Source organism: Anomaloglossus baeobatrachus, chromosome 3 (genome assembly GCF_048569485.1).
Source record: "Anomaloglossus baeobatrachus isolate aAnoBae1 chromosome 3, aAnoBae1.hap1, whole genome shotgun sequence".
In the NCBI taxonomy this organism is placed as follows: Eukaryota; Metazoa; Chordata; class Amphibia; order Anura; family Aromobatidae; genus Anomaloglossus; species Anomaloglossus baeobatrachus.
In genome coordinates, this window is record NC_134355.1 from 17608858 (window position 1) to 17629297 (window position 20440).

The 20440-nt window shown below is 45.6% G+C and overlaps 1 protein-coding gene across 1 annotated transcript in view; it reads right to left on the reverse strand.

The window, feature by feature from the left end:
* Positions 1 to 5206: 5206 nt before the first annotated feature.
* Positions 5207 to 20440, reverse strand: part of LOC142295894 (oocyte zinc finger protein XlCOF8.4-like) — a 29304-nt gene continuing 14070 nt past the window's right edge. The window contains exons 2-7 of the mRNA XM_075339012.1: positions 17991 to 18132; positions 17714 to 17878; positions 17504 to 17627; positions 17281 to 17384; positions 14962 to 15013; positions 5207 to 6135 (exon numbers count right to left, since the gene is read on the reverse strand). Coding sequence (XP_075195127.1) covers positions 5285 to 6135; positions 14962 to 15013; positions 17281 to 17384; positions 17504 to 17627; positions 17714 to 17878; positions 17991 to 18068 — 1374 coding nt within the window. The 5' untranslated portion in view covers positions 18069 to 18132 and the 3' untranslated portion in view covers positions 5207 to 5284. The remainder of the gene's footprint in view (positions 6136 to 14961; positions 15014 to 17280; positions 17385 to 17503; positions 17628 to 17713; positions 17879 to 17990; positions 18133 to 20440) is intronic.

A 20440-nucleotide genomic window follows, 5' to 3' on the forward strand; every position in this document is an offset into this window, starting at 1 on the left:
TGAACTAGCTAAATAGTTCTTGGCATTTTTCAGTGTCTCCTCCACATTTCTAGTTATCGTTAATTAGTAGTCCCTGCTGTAAATTTGCTAGTGAACTAGCTAAATCGGTCTTGGCACTTTTCAGTGCCTGCTCCAAATTACAGTCAACCAAATTTCTAGGTATTGCAACTTATTACTGCCTGTTCCAAATTAGCCAGTGAACCACATTTCTAGTTATCGTTAGTTAGTAGTCCCTGCTGTAAATTTGCTAGTGAATTAGCTAAATAGGTCTTGGCACTTTTTAGTGCCTGTTCCAAATTACGCAGTGAACCAAATTTCTAGGTATTGCTACTTATTAATGCCTGCTCCAAATTAGCCAGTAAGTCTGAAAAACAACTGTTTTAAAGGGAAAGCGTACATCAACCATGAGGAGTAAATCATGACGAGGTTGTGGAAGGGTGAATAGGTGGGGTGTTCGGGGTGTACATGTTGGACGTTCTAATTTTAGTCGAAGCTCTAGTGACCAAACACTGGCTCATCCTATCCCAAGAGAAATTAGAACAACTTCCGTTACTGGACAGCCTACACCTCTAGATTTGTTTGGCAGCTGCACATCGCTTCAACTTTGAAATAAGGGTGATAAACAGAACGTGCTAGAATGGATGGCACGTGCTGCATCAAGTGGCCTCTCCTCTTCCTGCACCTCAACATAACACACAGTTTATTCCTCAGAGCTGCCACCCCAATTACACTTGTTTCCTCCACGTCACAATTCTCTAACCACCAAACTGACCGTGGGGAACAACACATGGGCAAGTCTGCAGAGGTGTTCACACATTCTATCCCATGGGCATCAAAGATTTCCACACTCAAGAGGAGGAAAATCTCTGGGCCATGGGGTCCTGGCCTAGACAATGTAGGCACAGGGGTGAAGGTGATGATGATGAGACTCAGATACCTGAGGCGCATGTGTACTGTCCTGTGATGTCAGGTCAGGAAGAGGAGGAGTGGGACAACATAGAGCATCATAATGAAGTTGTAGATGTCACTTAGTGTGAACCCACAGGCACACAGCTGAGTATCTCAGCAGATGAGGAGGAAGAAGACGAGGATGTTATGTTGGCGATTCCTGCACAAACATGTATCGCTGCAACCATGAGAAGCGCTGCATCAGCCACAACTCTCGCTGTGTCCAGCAGCGGTTGTGGGTCTGCAGTTCCCTGGAAGGGTTGCCTATCCTGGGCCTTTTTTGAGACCACAAAAGATGACCCAACTTCTTCTATCTGCCTGACTCAGTAGAAGCAAAAATTCAGATTACTACATGCATGAACCAGCACATGCACAACCAACATGCATTGTGGTGGTAATCTTACTGAGCTAAAATATAACCTACTCAACCACCGGGTTCCAAATCAACTACATTTGCTGCTGTTTCTTCTTCCTGTGTCATTGTCGAAACTATTCTCACACAGGTCTCTGACCACAGAACCTCCACTTGTTTACATGCTACAGTCAGGGTGAGAGCCCATCAGCTGTTACAGAATTGACCAAGCCTGGTGTTTTTGACCCATGTGAGACACCGAGCACATCACGTTTGTCAATCCAGCATTGCATTTCTGCCTACATCTCCCCCACAGTCCACCAATTGGTCGTGTACACCTTACTCCACCCTCTGTCAGCACAGCAGCCAAACCTCGGTCCCGCAGTTTTGGTCACGTAAAAGATCATTTCCTCCCACACATGCCAAAGCGAAAAGCTTGCACTTCACCATATCTAAACTGTTGGCTACTGAAATGCTGCCTTTCCACCTCGTGGATACAGACTGTTTCCGAAACCTGATGGCTGTTGCAGTCCCCCAGTACCAGTTGCACAGTCGCCATTATGTCTCCCCATACTTCTCTAATAAAGGTGTGCCTGCGCTACACCATCATGTCGCAGACAACATTACCTTTTCCTTGAAAAACTCTGTGTCTCCCAGGGTGCATTTCACCATTGACACCTGGATGAGCAAGTATGTCCAGGGGCATTATATCTCGGTCACTGGGTTACGATGGTGGCTGTACAGTCAGGCAGGGAAGGGCCTGCTTCCCAAGTCTTGAAATTCCCAAATCTTCTGGACAAACCTCTTGCTCCACCGCTTCAGCTTCTTCCACCTCCTCTAGGGCCTCCACCTCCAACCCCAACCTCTCCCTTAATGTAGTGCTGTGTGCCCACGTGTGTGCGCTCTGCACCGCAGTGTTTTGTCACTGCATGTCCGCTTCAGAGCACAGCTGAAATGCTCGTTCTGAAACTTTGCCGACTGCAGAATTCGTGCGCTCTGGATGCAGCCTCTCCCTATAGACAGAGTGGAGACAGCATGCAGAGCGCACGAAATAAGTGACATGTTGCTTTTTAGAATGCAGCGATTTGGCAGCATGCAAATCGCTGCTTTCTAAAACGCCACGTGGGCATGGATTATGCACAATCTTCATAGATTGTGCTGGGGACGCAGGACGGATGCAGTTACGCTGCAATGCAGAACGCAGACGTGGGCACATAGCCTAACACGAATTCCAAGAGCAGAGTGAATCTTCCCACCTTCATACAGCTCACCCAGGCTTCAACACTATCAGGAACTGCTGAAATGAATATGCATTGGAGAAGCAAGTCTCCCAGCTGCGGAGTTGTAGATCGCTATCTGGGCCGAGTTTGATAAATGGCTGTCTCCACTGAACTTGGAGCCGGGGAAGGCAGCGTGTGATAACGGTGCAAACCTGTTGGTGACCCTACGCCTGGGCCACATCACACATGTGCCTTGTATGGCTCACGTCCTCAACCTGGTTGTACAGAAATTTCTAGCTCACTATGCCGGCCTGGATGCGCTGCTGCAGAAGTCACAGGTCTCACTTCCACCGTTCACACCCCGCAGCTAATTGTCTTGCAACACTACAAAGGTCTTTTGGCCAATCGGTTAACTAGTTGATATGCGATATGCCAACATGGTGGAATTCCACTCTGCACACATGTTGCAGCGACTGTGGCAGCAGCAGCAAGCCCTGGTGCACTATACCATGAGGCATAGCCTAAGGATATGTAGTGCAGATGTGGGGCAAATCACGATTGCAAAGTGGGCACAGATGAAGGACCTACACCGTTTTGAAATTGTTACAAAGATGGTTAAGCGGAAAAAAACTCAAATTCAAATTAAAATCATTACTTTTATTGATGCATATTAAAATTGAAAAAACACTCAGTGGTTATAAACACACAAGGACACATGAGAGGAGGAGCTAAATATATGGGATCCCTATAGCACCCTATGGGACCTTGCTCCTACCTGCCAACGGAGGGTATGACACTGTAAATGTTTTGGGCGCCCCCGTTCCGCGTCGGTTTACCCTCACTGTGCCCTATATAGTTCCCATTTGATGGGAAGCTATAAATTCTTTGTTTACATTGTGACTAATTCACACTCTGTATATCCCATTGTTGCTGTATGGCTATCTATAGTGTAATTATTATCTCACTAACTACATAGGGCACAGTGAGGGTAAGCCGACGCGGAACGGGGGCGCCCAAAACATTTACGGTGTCATACCCTCCGTTGGCAGGTAGGAGCAAGGTCCCATAGGGTGCAATAGGGATCCCATATATTTAGCTCCTCCTCTCATGTGTCCTTGTGTGTTTATAACCACTGGGTGTTTTTTAATATACATCAATAAAAGTAATTATTTTAATTTGAATTTGAGTTTTTTTCCGCTTCTGCATAATTGAACTCAATTCGGTCATACTGTATACGGTTCTACAAAGATGGTTAACACTGAAGACGCCGTTATCAGCATCACTGTTCCGCTCTCCTACATGTTGGAGCACAGTTTGAGTATTCGGCAGGAGGAGGTGGGGGTCCCAGAGAAAAAGGAGGACGAGGAAGGGATACCATTTCCTGTATGGTCCATGTCAAGGGAGGGTAGAGTCCATCGATCGAGTAGTGAGGAGGATGGGGCTGTGTATAGATGAGAAGAGTGAGGAACTGCAGGATGTGGGTGTGCATACATGAGAGAAGTGAGTGGCTGGTGAATGGGGGTGTGTATGGATGAGAGGAGCGAGGAGCTGCAGGATGGGGGTGTGTATGGATGAGAGGAGCGAGGAGCTGCAGGATGGGGGTGTGTATGGATGAGAGGAGCGAGGAGCTGCAGGATGGGGGTGTGTATGGATGAGAGGAGCGAGGAGCTGCAGGATGGGGCTGTTTATAGATGAGAGGCGTGAGGAGCTGAGGGATGGCCAGAACCTGACTAGTGGGCAAGGCCTCACAATACAAGTGTAGGTGGGGGCCTGACATGACATCTGTCCTACAAACTTGCTCCTTGATTCAATGGACTAGTTAATAAATTTAAGCTGATGTTTACAAACTCACTTTTCTCTCTATATTCTCACCTCTGGCCATATTTCTCTCTTGACTATCAGGTCAGCAACAGGTTTTCCTTGAAGATGCATTTGCCTCCTACAACTGCTTTTCAATCATTTTGATCCTACATAACATCAAAGTTTGTGGTAAACACAAGCAGCTGATTGAATAGTAGAAATAATAGCCTGGAACAGACATTTTGGAATAGTCAGGAGGACATTGATTATTCCATTGATCATCAAGAGTTTCGATTTGAAATGTCCCTTTAAACCTCATGAGATTCTTTTCTTGGATGGATCGTAAAGACTTTTTCCAGTACTAATGTGACCCCCTTTCTTTTATCCTAACTCTTCCTAACTAACACTTTCCTAATATACTTCTACTATCTACACTGCTCCTGTACTTATCTCTAAGAGGCTTGTAAATACCTTTATTGTTGTTGTAGCTTTGATTCTTCCGGCTGCAGACCGGGATCAGACCAATTGAAGAGGGCACATCACTAGTTTGGGCTGAGATGAGAGTGAAGTGTGATCTATGTGATCTGCTGTCACTCACAGAGAGGAAGCCCCATCCCCACCAGTGATGTGTACCCCATCAAATGTTACCTGGTAATTCAGGTTCAAGCTTCCTCACCTGTTTAAGTTGATATATATTTTGTCCTGGTTCCTGATCTCAACCTCAATTCCTTGTACTCTCCTGCCATATGTGTTCGATACCATCTGATTCTGTAAATTGTTTAATAGTATAGTCTGGCACTCCACCTTGATTCTTGATGCTTGTATCTGGGTGGCAGGCTCCCCAACCATTAATACAAAAGACCGGCACTCACGAGGCTGAAGATTCTCCTTGGTTATTTATATACAGGAGGTGTACATCACACCTGAAACATTTCTTCTAATCTATACATTGAAATGGTTTGTCCTATTTGTGAGTTTTCTGATGTTTAACAAAAGCTGATTTATAGCTAAAACATTTCCCACATTCTGAACATGAGAATGGCTTCTCCCCTGAATGAGTTATCTGATGTTTAACGAGAGATGATTTTTCGCTAAATCGTTTCCCACACTGGGAACATGAAAATGGCCTCTCTCCTGTGTGAGTTCTTTGATGTGTAACGAGATCTGATTTGTAAACAAAACATTTCCCACATTGTGAACATGAGAACGGCTTCTCCCCTGTGTGAGTGGTCAAATGATATACAAGGCCCGATCTGTGGCTGAAACATTTCCCACATTCTGAACATAAATATGGCTTCTCCCCTGTGTGAGTTCTCTGATGTTTTACAAGATTTGATTTCTGGACAAAACATTTCCCACATTCTGAGCATGAAAATGGCCTTTCCCCCGTGTGAGTTCTCTGATGGTCAACAATAGCCGATTTGTCTCGAAAACATTTCCCACATTCTGAACACGAAAATGTCTTCTTCCTTGTGCGAATTCTTACATGTGGTTTCCGGCTGAAACATTTACCACATTCAAAACAAAAAACTGGCTTGGTCCCAGTGTGAATACTCATATGTTCCATAAGATTTGATTTACGACTAAAACATTTCCCGCATTCTGAGCATGAAAATGGACTCTCATTTTGGTGAATTCTCTCATGCAAAGAAAACGATGACCTGTGACCAGCAATATCAGAGGACAGATCTTGGCTATGAAGGACGAAGGGTACATTAGGAAATACCAAAGTATCTTGTCTGATATTGTTATTTTCTACTTCAAAATAGGGAAACAAATGTTGATGTCCATTGGACGCCGTCCTCTTAACTTCACCTGGAATAAAAGAAGGAAAAGTTTCTTATTTTCTCATATACATTTTTTTTCCCCATAAACGAAAAAGATTAAAAAAAGACATAAAAAGAACATAAAACCCCCCACAATACAATATCGGTTAGTATATGAAAAACATATGTATAAAAGTGGAGAACATCCATGGAAAACGTACGATTGTCTGCAGAGTGCCTAGACTATAATCTGTCCGAGAAGGAAGGTGGTTCTATCCAGATCACAAAATATAATATTGTCCAAATGACAAGAGTCAGGAATGTTTAAAACAATTCAAGAAATCCCATAATGTACAATGTCTTGCGAAAGTATTCAGCCCCCTTGAATTTTTCAACCTCTCCACACATTTCAGGCTTCAAACATAAAGATAAAAATGTTAATGTTCTGGTGAAGAATCAACAACAAGTGACACAATTGTGAAGGTGAACAAAATTTATTGCTTATTTTAAACTTTTTTAAAAAAAATAAACTGAAAATTGGTGCGTGCAATATTATTCATCCCCTGTAAGTTAATCCTTTGTAGTGCCCCCCTTTTGCTGCGATTACAGCTGCAGTCTCTTGGGGTATGTGCCTATCAGTTTTGCACATGGAGAGGCTGAAATTCTCGCCCATTCTTTGTAAACAGCCAGAGCTGAGTGAGGTTGGATGGAGGCGTTTGTGAACAGCAGTTTTCAGCTCTTTCCACAGATTCTCGATTGGGTTCAGGTCTGGACTGTGACGTGGCCATTCTAACACCTGGATACGTTTATTTGGGAACCATTCCATTGTAGATTTTGCTTTATGTTTGGGATCATTGTTTTGTTGGAAAACAAATCTCCGTCCCAGTCTCAGGTCTTTTGCAGACACCAACAGGTTTTCTTCAAGAATGGTCCTGTATTTGGCTCCATCCATCTTCCCATCAATTTTAACCATCTTCCCTGTCCCTGCTGAAGAAAAGCAGGCCCAAACCATGATGCTGCCACCACCATGTTTGACAGTGGGGATGGTGTGTTCAGGGTTATGAGCTGTGTTGCTTTTACGCCAAACATATCGTTTGGCATTGTGCCCAAATAGTTTGATTTTGGTTTCATCTGAGCAGAGCACCTTCCTCCACATGTTTGGTGTCTCCAGGTGGCTTGTGGCAAACTTTAAACAACACTTTTTATGGATATCTTTGAGAAATGGCTTTCTTCTTGCCACTTTTCCATAAAGGCCAGATTTGTGCAGTGTACGACTGATTGTTGTCCTATGGACAGACTCCCACCTCAGCTGTAGATCTCTGCAGTTCATCCAGAGGGATCATGGGCCTCTTGGCTGCATCTCTGATCAGTCTTCTCCTTGTGTGAGATGACAGTTTGGATGGACGGCCGGGTCTTGGTAGATTTGCAGTGGTATGATGCTCCTTCCATTTCTATATGATCGCTTGCACAGGGCTCCTTGGGATGTTTAAAGTTTTGGAAATCTTTTTGTAACCAAATCCGGTTTTAAACTTCTCCACAACAGTATCACGGACCTGTCTGTTGTGTTCCTTGGTCTTCATGATGCTCTCTGCGCTTTACACAGAACCCTGAGACTATCACAGAGCAGGGGCATTTATACGGAGACTTGATTACACACAGGGGCTTATATTTATCATCATCAGTCATTTAGGACAACATTGGATCATTCAGAGATCCTCAATGATCTTCTGGAGTGAGTTTGCTGCACTGAAAGTAAAGGGGATGAATAATATTGCACGCCACAATATTCAGTTATTTTTTTATAAAAATTTAAAATAAGCAATAAATTTCCTTCAACTTCAAAATCGTGTCCCACTTGTTGTTGATTCTTCACCATAACATTAACATTTTTATCTTTATGTTTGAAGCCTGAAATGTGGGAAAAGGTTGAAAAATTCAAGGGGGCCGAATACTTTCGCAAGGCACTGTAGGCAGCAGGGTAGACACATTGTAGTATTGTGGAAAGGGATTCCATTTGTTTGACTACTCTAACTGTAAAGAATCCTTTCCTATATAGATGTCTAAATCTGATGAAGCACTGCTCATGTCAAAAGACCGCTGCAGTCAATCAAAAGTGGCATCGTTTCTGTTGGTAGTAGTCATGGTCTGTAGTGGTCTTTCATGATCCAGGCCGGTATCGGCCGCTGTAGTTTAATATTTTTTCACCCAACTCCGGCTTGGTCATGTCAGGGGTTAACACCTCCCTGCCTTGCTCCGGTTTCCGGAACGTTATATCCTGGCACTGCACCTCCAGTTCAGTGCCAGTGATAGTTTATGCTCTGCAGCGTGTGTTACTGGCTCCGGCGAGTTTCCTGATCTGTCCTGCCTCCCAGCTACCTTGTTCTGACCCGTACTCTCCTTTGTTGTCCGTCTGTCCTGGTCCCTGACTACCCGCTCCTGTCTGTCTTATCCAGGTCCCAACCTATTTGTCCTCCTTTGTTTGTACTTGGACTTCCCGGCATCTGAGCTGTATCCATTTTTCTGACTCCGGCCTCCGTCTCTCCCTTCTGCTATATTCGTGACCTCTTGTCTTCTGACCCTCGGCTATCTCCTCATCACGATTTAACTATCCCTGTACTATTGTCTAGAGACATTCTCCTTCACTGCCCTCTTGTGGTTTGTCTGCTAACTGCACTCTGAAGCTACACTGCTGGCAGCTTCAGCGTCTCTGTAGTACAGTGTGACAGTCACCTTGTTCTGTATCATTTGTCTCCACTGGATCCAAGTGGGTGATGGTGGGCGAGAATGACTTAGCTTGTTATTTTTTTACTGCTCCAAACCCCTGGGGAAATTAACTTTTTGCCGAGACAAAAACTTTAATGCTCTGTCTGCCCCGGTTTACATTCTCCATTTTGCTATGTTGGGGAGAAAGAACTTAACAGCGGGCACGAGGCTCACAATCTGGGCGGTGTTGTTGTGGGGACTAGTCAAGGTTGTGGGGACTAGTTAAGGTTGTGGGGACTAGTCAAGGTTGTGAGGACTAGTCAAGGTTGTGAGGACTAGTCAGGGTTGTGGGGACTAGTCAGGGTTGTGGGGACTAGTCAAGGTTGTGGGGACTAGTCAGGGTTGTGGGGACTAGTCAGGGTTGTGGGGACTAGTCAAGGTTGTGGGGACTAGTCAAGGTTGTGGGGACTAGTCAAGGTGTCCGCACTGTTCTGCCTAGGCTGAAAATTAAATATATATTTCCCCCTAAGAAAACCAGGAGTGCAAGTCTTATCTATTGCTTCATGAACAGCAATAACACATTCATCTCATTAGATATTTTTCTTCTTATTCGGCCGCCCGCGCTCTCGATACTACGATAAATGTCTTAACATTACAACCGCAGCATAAGAACAGTGCACGCACCCCATAGATACATGACACCTACTCCCATCCTATAAGTTGGGAACATACGGTCATGGCCTCATGTACGCTTTACTATGAATCGGTATTTGCACTCCCAGATTGCATTTGTACAGCATCAGTCAAAAGTTTAGACACACCAGTTTTTTTGCAATGATTTTCCTTGTTCTTATTAGAATGTGCACATTGTAGATTCAGACTGAAGGCAGCAAATCCACAAAAGGGCACATATGGGAACGAGGAGCAAAGAAACACATGTGAAAACAAAATCAGAATATGTGCTACACCTTAGAGTCTTCACTGCCCCCCTTTACTCAGTTGACAACTTTACACCCCTCTGGCATCTCTCCAGCAGCTTCATCAGGTCGTCACCTACCGTGTTTCCCTGAAAATAAGACCTAGCATGATTTTACAGGATTTTTGGAGTATGCTTAAAATATACAGTAAGCCCTACTCCAAGAATAAACCCTAGTTACAGTCAGGGCTGGCGTTAGCTGGAGTCAAACGGCACAATTTCTCAGGGCCCCCACTCTATTAGGGACCCCAACATCTGTATTCTGAGGTTAAGATTGTTTAAGGACCTTTGGTGGCTTCTTAGTCATGTGACCATGATGTAACCAAAAGTCCCTTAATTGGAGAAGCCTAAAAGAACTTAAGAGGAGGCAGGCTGGTATACAGGACTGGCATTAGGGGAAAGGGAGAGCAAACTGGGCAATTTCACAGGGCCCCAGTGTTTCTATCCTGATCTGGTAAGACTGCTTAAGGACCTTTGTGACATCACAGACATGTGACCATATTGTCACCAAAGGTCTCTTAACTGTAAGGCGGGCTTTACACGTTGAGACATCGCTATCGATATATTGTCGGGGTCATGTCGTTAGTGACGCACATCCGGCACCGGTAGCGACATCGCAATGTGTAAATCCTAGGTGCGACAATGAACGAGCGCAAAAGCGTAAAAAAAAAAAATCGCTGATCTGTGTCACGTCGTTCATTTCCATAATGTCGCTACTGCTGCAGATACGATGTTGTTCATCGTTCCTGCAGCAGCACACATCGCGGTGTGTGAAACCGCAGGAACGACAAACAGCTCCTTACCTGCGTCCACCGGCAATGCAGAAGGGAGAAGGTGGGCGGGATGTTATGTCCCGCTCATCTCCGCCCCTCCGCTTCTATTGGCCGGCCGCTTAGTGACGTCGCGGTGATGTCGCTGTGACGCCGAACGCACCTCCCCCTTGAAGGAGGGATTGTTCGGCGATCACAGCAACGTCGCCGACCAGGTATGTGCGTGTGACGCTGCCGTAGCGATAATGTTCGCTACAGCAGCAAGCACCAGATATCGCACCACCGACGGGGGCGGGTGCTATCTCGCTTGGCATCGCTAGCAATTGCTAGTGTGGCGCCCTGGACTAGCCAGGTCGTCACAGGTACTACAACACCCCCACCCCGAGACAGGCACAACAGCCAAACACAAAACCCTTGTTGCCTCCCTCCAGGGGCTGATGTCCACACCAGGTGGGGTGGAGCCAGGCCATTGGCCCCTCCCACTGAGGAGTTCACAGTCCTGGAGGCGGGAAAACCAGCAGATAGCTAGAGTGGAGAGTAGAGAGTGGTAGGAGAAAGTGGAGGAGCTGCACTGCCTGTGTCTAGGTGTGTGGCCCGGGCACTAAGAGCAAGGTTGGCAGATGGTGGGTGGCCGTCTGCAGGAGAGACAGATCAACGCGGAATTGTAGGACCGGGGTCGGGCGGTGGCCTGCCGGTACTGAACCGGGGAGCGAAGTGAAGCCAGCACACACAGGCAGGGCCTGCGGACCCCGACCAGGCTTGGAGTCGCCATTAAAGGTCAAATCCGTCAGTGACCGGAACCCCAGGGGTTTCCTAGCAGCCAAGACCCGATAAAAGGCAACCGTCCGACCAGCAAAAGGAAATACAGCTACCGCCACAGCTAGAGTTCCAAGGGGCCAGAGCCTGTGGGCAAAAGGGCTCCTCCGGCACATATACGCTGAGGAGCGGGTTACCGGTGGGATGCCATCGGAGCCGAACATACACAAAGGTGCAGGGAAAGGCAGCCATCACCAACCGTCCGGGAGAAGCCACAGCAGCCGGCTGCGAGACCCGTCCAGCCGTTTGTTTTACCAGAGACTTTGCGTGCATCTGTGGCTGAGTGAGTACTACCGTGCCATCCGGCACCGCGCTGCGCTGTCCCTGCGACCCTGCACCTTGCCAACCCTATTAATTGCACGACACAGTGGCTTTATTCCAAAACATGAAAATTTTTATTATTATTACCAAAAGTAACACACATGTTAAAAATAAGCAAGGTATGCACAGCCAGAGGTGGATACTAAAAGGACACAATTATAAAGTTAATGATAGTAAATATAGCACAGCTGCATAAACATAGTATGCTAGTTTAAATGTTCGCCATGCCCCTAAATTTAGGAAGGCACTCCATAAACAGTTAATAGGTAACCTGAATAAACCCTGCAGTAGTATCACTTCTAAGCCCTTCTTTGTGCAATAAGTTAAACATACGGCAATACAAGTGCTGCAACGTTACTGTCCGATATTCAGAGTGATAAATAATAAACCCTGCAGCAGTATCACTTTAAGCCCTTCTCTATGCAAAAAGTTAAACATAAGGCAGTACAAGTGCTGCAACGTTACTGTCCGGTATTCAGAGTGATAAATAATAAACCCTGCAGCAGTATCACTTTAAGCCCTTCTCTATGCAAAAAGTTAAACATAAGGCAGTACAAGTGCTGCAACGTTACTGTCCGGTATTCAGAGTGGTAAATAATAGATAGGGCAAGGTGTAATGTAACATATAAAGCTAGTCCGCCTTTTACCATACCTCTGAAAACCGGAAAGCAATTCAATGTCAGTCAATTGATTCAAGGTCTCCTAATGTTTGGTTACCATCAAACTATTTACATTTTGGCGATACAGCAATATAGTTATACGGTCATGCAGCATTACTAACCAGTATATAGTGTCCGTAATAGCGCCACCCCTCCCGTTCCGATGCGCGTTTCACCTTCTTCTTCAGGGAATGTGTGTTCCCTGAAGAAGAAGGTGAAACGCGCGTCGGAACGGGAGGGGTGGCGCTATTACGGACACTATATACTGGTTAGTAATGCTGCATGACCGTATAACTATATTGCTGTATCGCCAAAATGTAAATAGTTTGATGGTAACCAAACATTAGGAAACCTTGAATCAATTGACTGACATTGAATTGCTTTCCGGTTTTCAGAGGTATGGTAAAAGGCGGACTAGCTTTATATGTTACATTACACCTTGCCCTATCTATTATTTACCACTCTGAATACCGGACAGTAACGTTGCAGCACTTGTACTGCCTTATGTTTAACTTTTTGCATAGAGAAGGGCTTAGAAGTGATACTACTGCAGGGTTTATTCAGGTTACCTATTAACTGTTTATGGAGTGCCTTCCTAAATTTAGGGGCATGGCGAACATTTAAACTAGCATACTATGTTTATGCAGCTGTGCTATATTTACTATCATTAACTTTATAATTGTGTCCTTTTAGTATCCACCTCTGGCTGTGCATACCTTGCTTATTTTTAACATGTGTGTTACTTTTGGTAATAATAATAAAAATTTTCATGTTTTGGAATAAAGCCACTGTGTCGTGCAATTAATAGTTTGGAAAGGTGGTATTCCTTGTATCTATATAGTAGGCTCCTGCTAGTGATTAATAACCTTGCCAACCCTGCCTCCCCGTCACCTCACCGGGCCCCGGGACCACCAACCCCTACTCACGGAGGGGGAAAACAACATCCCAGCTGCTCCCTGCCATCGCTCCCGGGATCCCCGTCATCAGCAGCGGTGGTGCCCACCTTCACCACAACCCGTGGGTGGCGTCACGGACCAAATCCCCAAACCAAACCACCCTTTTCACTCACGGGCGAGGAGCGCTGCTCGAGTCCCCGGATCCGGCCCACCGCTTGAGCCACCGAGCAGCAGCAGCAGCAGCGCCGAACCAGAGCGTGGTGAGCGCAGCGCCCCGCCGCCCGCGACACTAGCAATGTTGCAGCGTGTAAAGCCCGACTAAGAGTCTAAAGCTGAAGAGGAGACAGGTTGGTATGTATGTGCTGTGAGTGAGTGTAAATGTATATATACACACTGTATGTGTATGATACACGTGTGTTAGGAAAGGGGGAAGTGAGTTACTGGAATGGAGCCCCTACACTGACCCTCAGACTAAAGGCCGCTTTACACGCAAAGACATCGCTAACGCAATGTCGTTCGGGTCACGGAATTCGTGATGCACATCTGGCCTCATTAGCGACGTCGTTGTGTGTGACACGTACGAGTGACCGCTAATGAGCAAAAATACTCACCTTACCGTTGCTCGTTGACACGTTGTCCAGTTCCCAAATATCGTTGCTGTTGCAGGATGCAGGTTGTTCGTCGTTCCTGAGGTAGCACACATCGCTACATGTGACACCGCAGGAACTAGGAACCTCACCTTACCTGCGGCCGCCGGCAATCAGGAAGGAAGGAGGTGGGCGGGATGTTACGTCCCGCTCATCTCCGCCCCTCCGCTTCTAATGGGTGGCTGCTTAGTGACGTCGCAGTGACGCCGAACGAACCGCCCCCTTAGAAAGGAGGCGGATCGCCGGTCACAGCGACGTCGCTAGGCAGGTAAGTAGTGTGATGGGTCCGAGCGATGTTGTGCGCAACGGGCAGCGATTTGCCCGTGACGCACAACAGATGGGGGCGGGTACGCACACTAGCGAGATCGCAGCGTGAAAAGCGGCCTTAAGTGTACTCTAGACTTTCCCTCAAACTTAAAAATAGGGAGGTCTGAGCCCCCAAAATCCCTCTATCTCCTATCCTTGTCCTTGATGGTAACACTTCCCCCTCCACAACTCACCACTAGGGGGGGAAGAGCAAGGACAGAAGTAGAAAGCCCCACTTATGATACCGACAGACGGGTAGAAACAAAACTCACTTACACCTATTACCAACAATAGGGAACAGCAAAAGGTGGAGAGGAAGTGGAAACACAGAAAGGAGAAAGTAACAAAACAGAGAGCAGCAGAAGCAGAAAACACCTCCTCACGGCTCCCGGCCTAGCTCCAGACTGAACTGAATAACCAGCACCATCTGCAGAAAGCAGAGGGCTTATATCCAGGCCGACAGCTGAGCAGGTCTGCTGCTACCCCAGAAGAAGGAGTTAACACCTCATGTGCCCAAAGGAAAAAAAAACATGTTTAATGTGCATGGTCTCAGATGGTAAAGAATAGCGAGCCCATGGTCCAACGCAGAAAACTATTGCATCGACAGTTGTGTCCAAACCTTAGTTTGTTGCTTATTGTGTTGCTGTCTCTTTCGATATCGTATCACATTGTAGCAGTACCAGGGAATATTTGATGGCACTAATCAATTATTAACAATAATGAAAGTGATCGCATTAATAAAAACATTTACAGTAAAACAAGATGTATGAGCGGCTCTTACCAATCACTGATGTGGGGTTTTCGAGTCCAAATGTCGTTTCACCAGAACTTTCCTGCAAGAATACGATAGTAAAGACATGAGAAAAAAGAAAAAGGAATCCAGGTTTATCTTATATACAGGTAAAGGTCAAACAACAATTAGGAGCACTTACACGCACTGCCACTGGTTATGCCCCCAACGCACGTTTCGTGCCCTTTCTTCATCAGGGGCATAAGCATTTACATATAGCCTCATATTTTACACATCAACAGAAATGTTCTTGTTATTTCTTTGCATGAAATGATCTTGATCTTTCTTAAATTATTCAGCACATCACCGCTTTTACAGTAAAGAAGCCTTTCATCAACACTAAAGGTTGAACCTTTCTTAGTTCAGTACTAATTGCATCCCGACTTCTGGTGCCCATATACAGTGGATACTGGAAAAAGTTGGCAAACACAAAACAGAGGGCGGAGTCTTTGTGGGCGGAGTTAGCATGCTCTGCTTACTTGTCTGGCTCCCGCTACTTTAGCTCAACAGTGACATTCAATCTGTAGTATCAGCTACTGCGTGGACCAGGCAGGGGGCAACCTGAAATATACCCCTATCTCCAGGACCCAGGTGATTCTAAAGGGTGCTTTACACGCTGCAACATCGCTAGCGATCTCGTTAGCGATGTGACACGCCAGATCGCACATAGGTTATTTTAAAAGCGCCGGTCACATGTGCGATCTCGGCAAATCGTATGTGCGATCTGGCGTGTTACATCGCTAACGAGATCGCTAGCGATGTTGCAGCGTGTAAAGCACCCTTTAGTGTCTCCTATTTGATGTATAGAGTCTGCCGAGTTATCAGGCAGTGAGTTTTATGACCACATCATCATTTTTCTGCAGATTACCCATCACTGAGCTGTATAAACCTGAGTGCTGATTGGGTAGAGCAGATCAGGTGATGTGAATTTGTGTTATGAGGGGGTGTGGCCTAAGGATACCACACCCTTCATCAGGGTGTATAGAATTATTAGCCAGCTTGTTTTTTTTTCTCAGGCAAAAATGCCCAAAAAAAAAAAGATTTAGCTGCTTCTGAAAAGTCAAAAATTGTTAAACGTCTTACAGAGGACGCAGCTCCTGACACTGCTCAGATATTGGCGAGATGACAGATACAGCACAAGGTGAGGAGGCTGAGCCTGACCACCACTGAGCAAGACACAGATATACAAGGTGTTCAGTGCTCAGAGACACAGCCAAGGTGAGGAGGCTGAATCTGACCACCACTGAGCAAGACACAAAAGTACAAGGTGTTCAGTGCCTGATGCATTCTGGGACAAGTCTGGTGGACCAATGAGGTTAAAATAGAACTCTTTGGCCACAATGATCAAAGGTATGTGTGGATGAAAATGTCAAAAAATTTCAGGAAAAGATCATCTCGCCAACCATTAAGCATGGGGGTGGATCGTTCATGCTTTGGGGTTGTGTTGCAGGCAATGACACGGGGAACATTTCATGGGTAGAGGGAAGAATGGATTCAATGAAATTTCAACAAATTCTTAATGCAAACAGAACACCATCTGTAAAAAAGCTGAAGTTGAAAAGAGGAGAAAAGAGGATGAAAGAGGATGGCTTCAACAAATGGATAAATGATCCTAACCACACGCCAAAAACCACAATAGACTTCAAAAGGCACAAACTGAAGGTTTTCGAATGCCCTCACAGTCCACTGATTTAAACATCATTGAAAATCTGTGGCTAGACCTCAAAAAGAGTAGTACATGCAAGATGAGCCAGGAGTCTCACAGAACTGGAAGATGAGCCAGGAATCTCACAGAACTGGAAGATGAGCCAGGAGTCTCACAGAACTGGAAGACATCTCCAAGGAAGAATGGAGGAAAATCCCTCAGACAAGAACTGAAAGACTCTTGGCTGCTATAAAAAGCATTTCCAAGCTGTGATACCTGCAAAAGGGGGTGCTACTAGGTACCATCCATGCAGGGTGCCCAAACTATTGAATCGGCCCATTTTACTTTTTTGTTCATTTAAAAAATGTAAAACATGAAAATAATTTTAATTTTTTTTTTTCCTAAAATGCAAAGTAAATGTGTCAGCTTTTTAACTTTATGCCTTTTAGAGATCATTTCATCTTCAACTTGGTTAACTGTTTACAATAACAGTAATTTTGACCAGGGGTGCCCAAACATTTGCATGCCACTGTAAAAGACCAGGATAATAGAGGATCACCGGGGGCACCGGTAACGGATCATCACATGGTGGTCCTAAGGATAGTTAATCAAAACTATATGCCCAGACACCCCTAAAATTTATAGAGGATCTGTAGAGATCTCACCTCATCCACCTCCTGATTCTGGGGGACATTCTCCTCTTTTAAACACTCCTGGGAATATAGAGGACGGGGACATCTCTCCGGTGGATTTCTCTGACTGGATCCATCTGTAGGAAATAACGGCAGTGATGAATACATTGTCTGTATGTGATGAGCAGATGATGGGGAATCTAGACGACTCTCAGCCCTGTCCTCTCCTCTACAGCCCAGGACGCTCTCCTCTTACCCGGGGATGTGATGGACGGGGGATCCTCCATCATGACCTCCTTGTACAGATCCTTGTGTCCTTCTAGATACTCCCACTCCTCCATGGAGAAATAGACGGTGACGTCCTGACACCTTATAGGGACCTGACACACACAATGAGCCGTCATTAGCAGACCCCTCCCCCGGCAGCGGTATTGTATAATGTCCCAGCATTCCCGGCAGCGCTCACCTCTCCGCTCAGCAGCTCAGTGATCCTGTGGGTCAGTTCTAGGATCTTCTGCTCATGTATCAGTGAATGAGGTGGAGGCTCGGTGATGGCACTCGGGGTCCTGCTCCGTCCTCCTGACACACGGGGGGTCACACACTCCCCAGACGACGTCACTACTGTGTGATCCTGTGTATGGGGAGACGCCGGTCACTACACAGAGGCTGAGAATCCTCCACCTTCCCCGTCATTTCCCTGCTTTATTCCTAGAGATCAGAGGGATGTGATGTGAAGCTCTCACCTCTCCAGTGATCCAGTAGATTATCTCCAGGGTGAGGTCTAATATCTGAGCCGCCATGTGCTCTCTGTCCTGTTCCATCCTCGGGGGGCCGCTGATGGGGAGGACCAGCCTCTAGTAAAGGAATGCCCTGCACATAAGGAACCTGAAACAGGGAGGAATCGGAAATAAATCTTATATGAATAAATCATTTTACATAAAAGTTAGTAGTGAGAAAGTCTGGCCTCTATGGAAAACATCATAAAAGAGGCTCCAGCTTAAAATCAGACCCCAGAGCTGGAAAAAAAAAAAAAAAGTCAGGCGTATAAACTCTTTGTTCTTGGCTTCTGTATTCTTTATAGGTCTGAACATAATTTAGGAACCCAACAAATGTCAGGCTCTTGTGTGCCAGGTCCCAGAGGGGGCGTCATATGGAAAAGGTGTAGTGATGAGTGAGCACTAAATTGCTCAGGTGCTTGTTACTCCAATCGAGCAGGGTGGACATACGAACAGACTCGACTCAAGTAACATGTATAATGAAAGTCAAAGGGGAACTCTACCAGTTTTCCAGAAGACCCTAACAGGAGGTCTGGGGAGCTGGTAAATCACTGAAATAGATGAAAACAGCATGGGAAAAAAGCCATCACTCCCAGGTCGCTGCTGGGAACTAAATAAATAATTTAAAAAAAAATTATGTGGGCGTCCCCCTCAGTTTTCATAACCAGCCAAGATAAAGCAGACAGATGGGGTCTGGTATTATCAGGCTGGGAAGGGCCATGGTTATTTGGCCCTTCCAAGCCTAAAAATTGCAGCCCAGAGCTGCCTCAGACGTGGCACATCATATTACATGTTCCAATTCTGGCGCTTTTTCCATCTCTTCACAATTGCCCTGCTTCGGTGGCAATCAGGATAATATATTTTTGGGTTGATGTCAGCTGTGTTATGTCACATGGTATCAAGACCAGGGGATAGTAATGGAGAGGTGTCTATCAGACACCCCAATAACTAACCCAGTAAGTGAAAAGTATTCGGTGACCATCCATCGCTTCTATCTTCAGTATTCGGTGACTGCCCGTCATCTCCATCCTCAATATTCGGTTAACCCCCTTCGTCTCCATCGGCAATATTCGGTGACCGCCCAATGCCTCCATCCTCAGTATTCTGAGACTGCCCACTGCTTTCATCCTCAGTATTTAGTGACCGCTGTGACCTCTATCCTCAGTATTCGGTGACCGCCCATCTCCTCTGTCCGCAGTATTCGATTTCCGCCCGTTGCCTCCATTCTCAGTATTCGGTCATTGCCCGTTGCCACCATCACTTCTTCTCGTCCGTTGTACACAGGTTATGGAGGAGCTCAGCAGGAGGTTGTTCCAAACATCTGGGAGATCTGACCCCTGATCTTCTTTGTATGAGGCTTGTGCGGATCCTTCTATCTCTTGATCTCAGAAACACAGGATGATGTGAGATCACACTTCTGAGGGGCCAGATAATCACCTCCAGGACTCCTCATTCTTAGTGATATTGGCTGGATGTTTGGGGAATCGTTATCCAGCAGCAGAATAAATCCGATCAGATGCCTCCATGATGATATTACATGATGGATAAGTATTTGTCTGGATTTCTCAATACTTTGTGTGCTTTTCTCTTACACACTGCTTGGTAGCCTGCCTTACTGAATATTATGGACATGTCCAATAGGCTGTAATCCTTACACTGTGCGAGCCTGTATGCTTTTATACTGACAAGAGTTCAGGGCGGCACTCCCAATTGTATAAGCGGGCGCTCGTGTCCAGGGATGGCAACCTCACAAATTAGAATAAACAAAGGACAGGCACTTTAAGTGCAGCCACCATCTCCCTGAAGGTCAATGTGTGAGTGGTAGTTTCATCAGTATTTTGCACCTGTGCTGTGTCTACCTTTATCATGGGCTTCATCCTGCAGTGCTTTAGTCTTGTAATCTGTTGTTGGTAAATACGACTGCCTTTTTTCTGTGATGCTACTGTGATCAGCCTGTGTGGCCTAATCATGCTTTTGTGTAAGAAAAATTTTTTTTCTGTGAAGTTTATGGTGACACTCCTCGTCAACCGTTGGGTATTCATAACTTTTATTGTAAACCATTGTTTTTGCCTCTGTGACATGTTATATCAATTTCTTTCTATACTTCTTATGGAATGCTTCAGGCTATCTGGATAACTATATGTTAGTGGTTTCGATTAACCATTTTGACTGTGTATATGAGTTATGTCACTTGTGGGATAAGTGATACATTTTGAATAGATTTCGATTATATAGTTTTATTTATTAATATATCACTGATTACTCTATTTTCATTTTTTTCAGAATTACTGAATACATAGACCACTTAAGCACTATCACTTGCTCAGGAACTACTAGAATCACTGGAATATCACTGGAATAGCAATCCCATGTTCACACTTTTCTAATTATTAGCCGCACCGATATAGGAATTATGC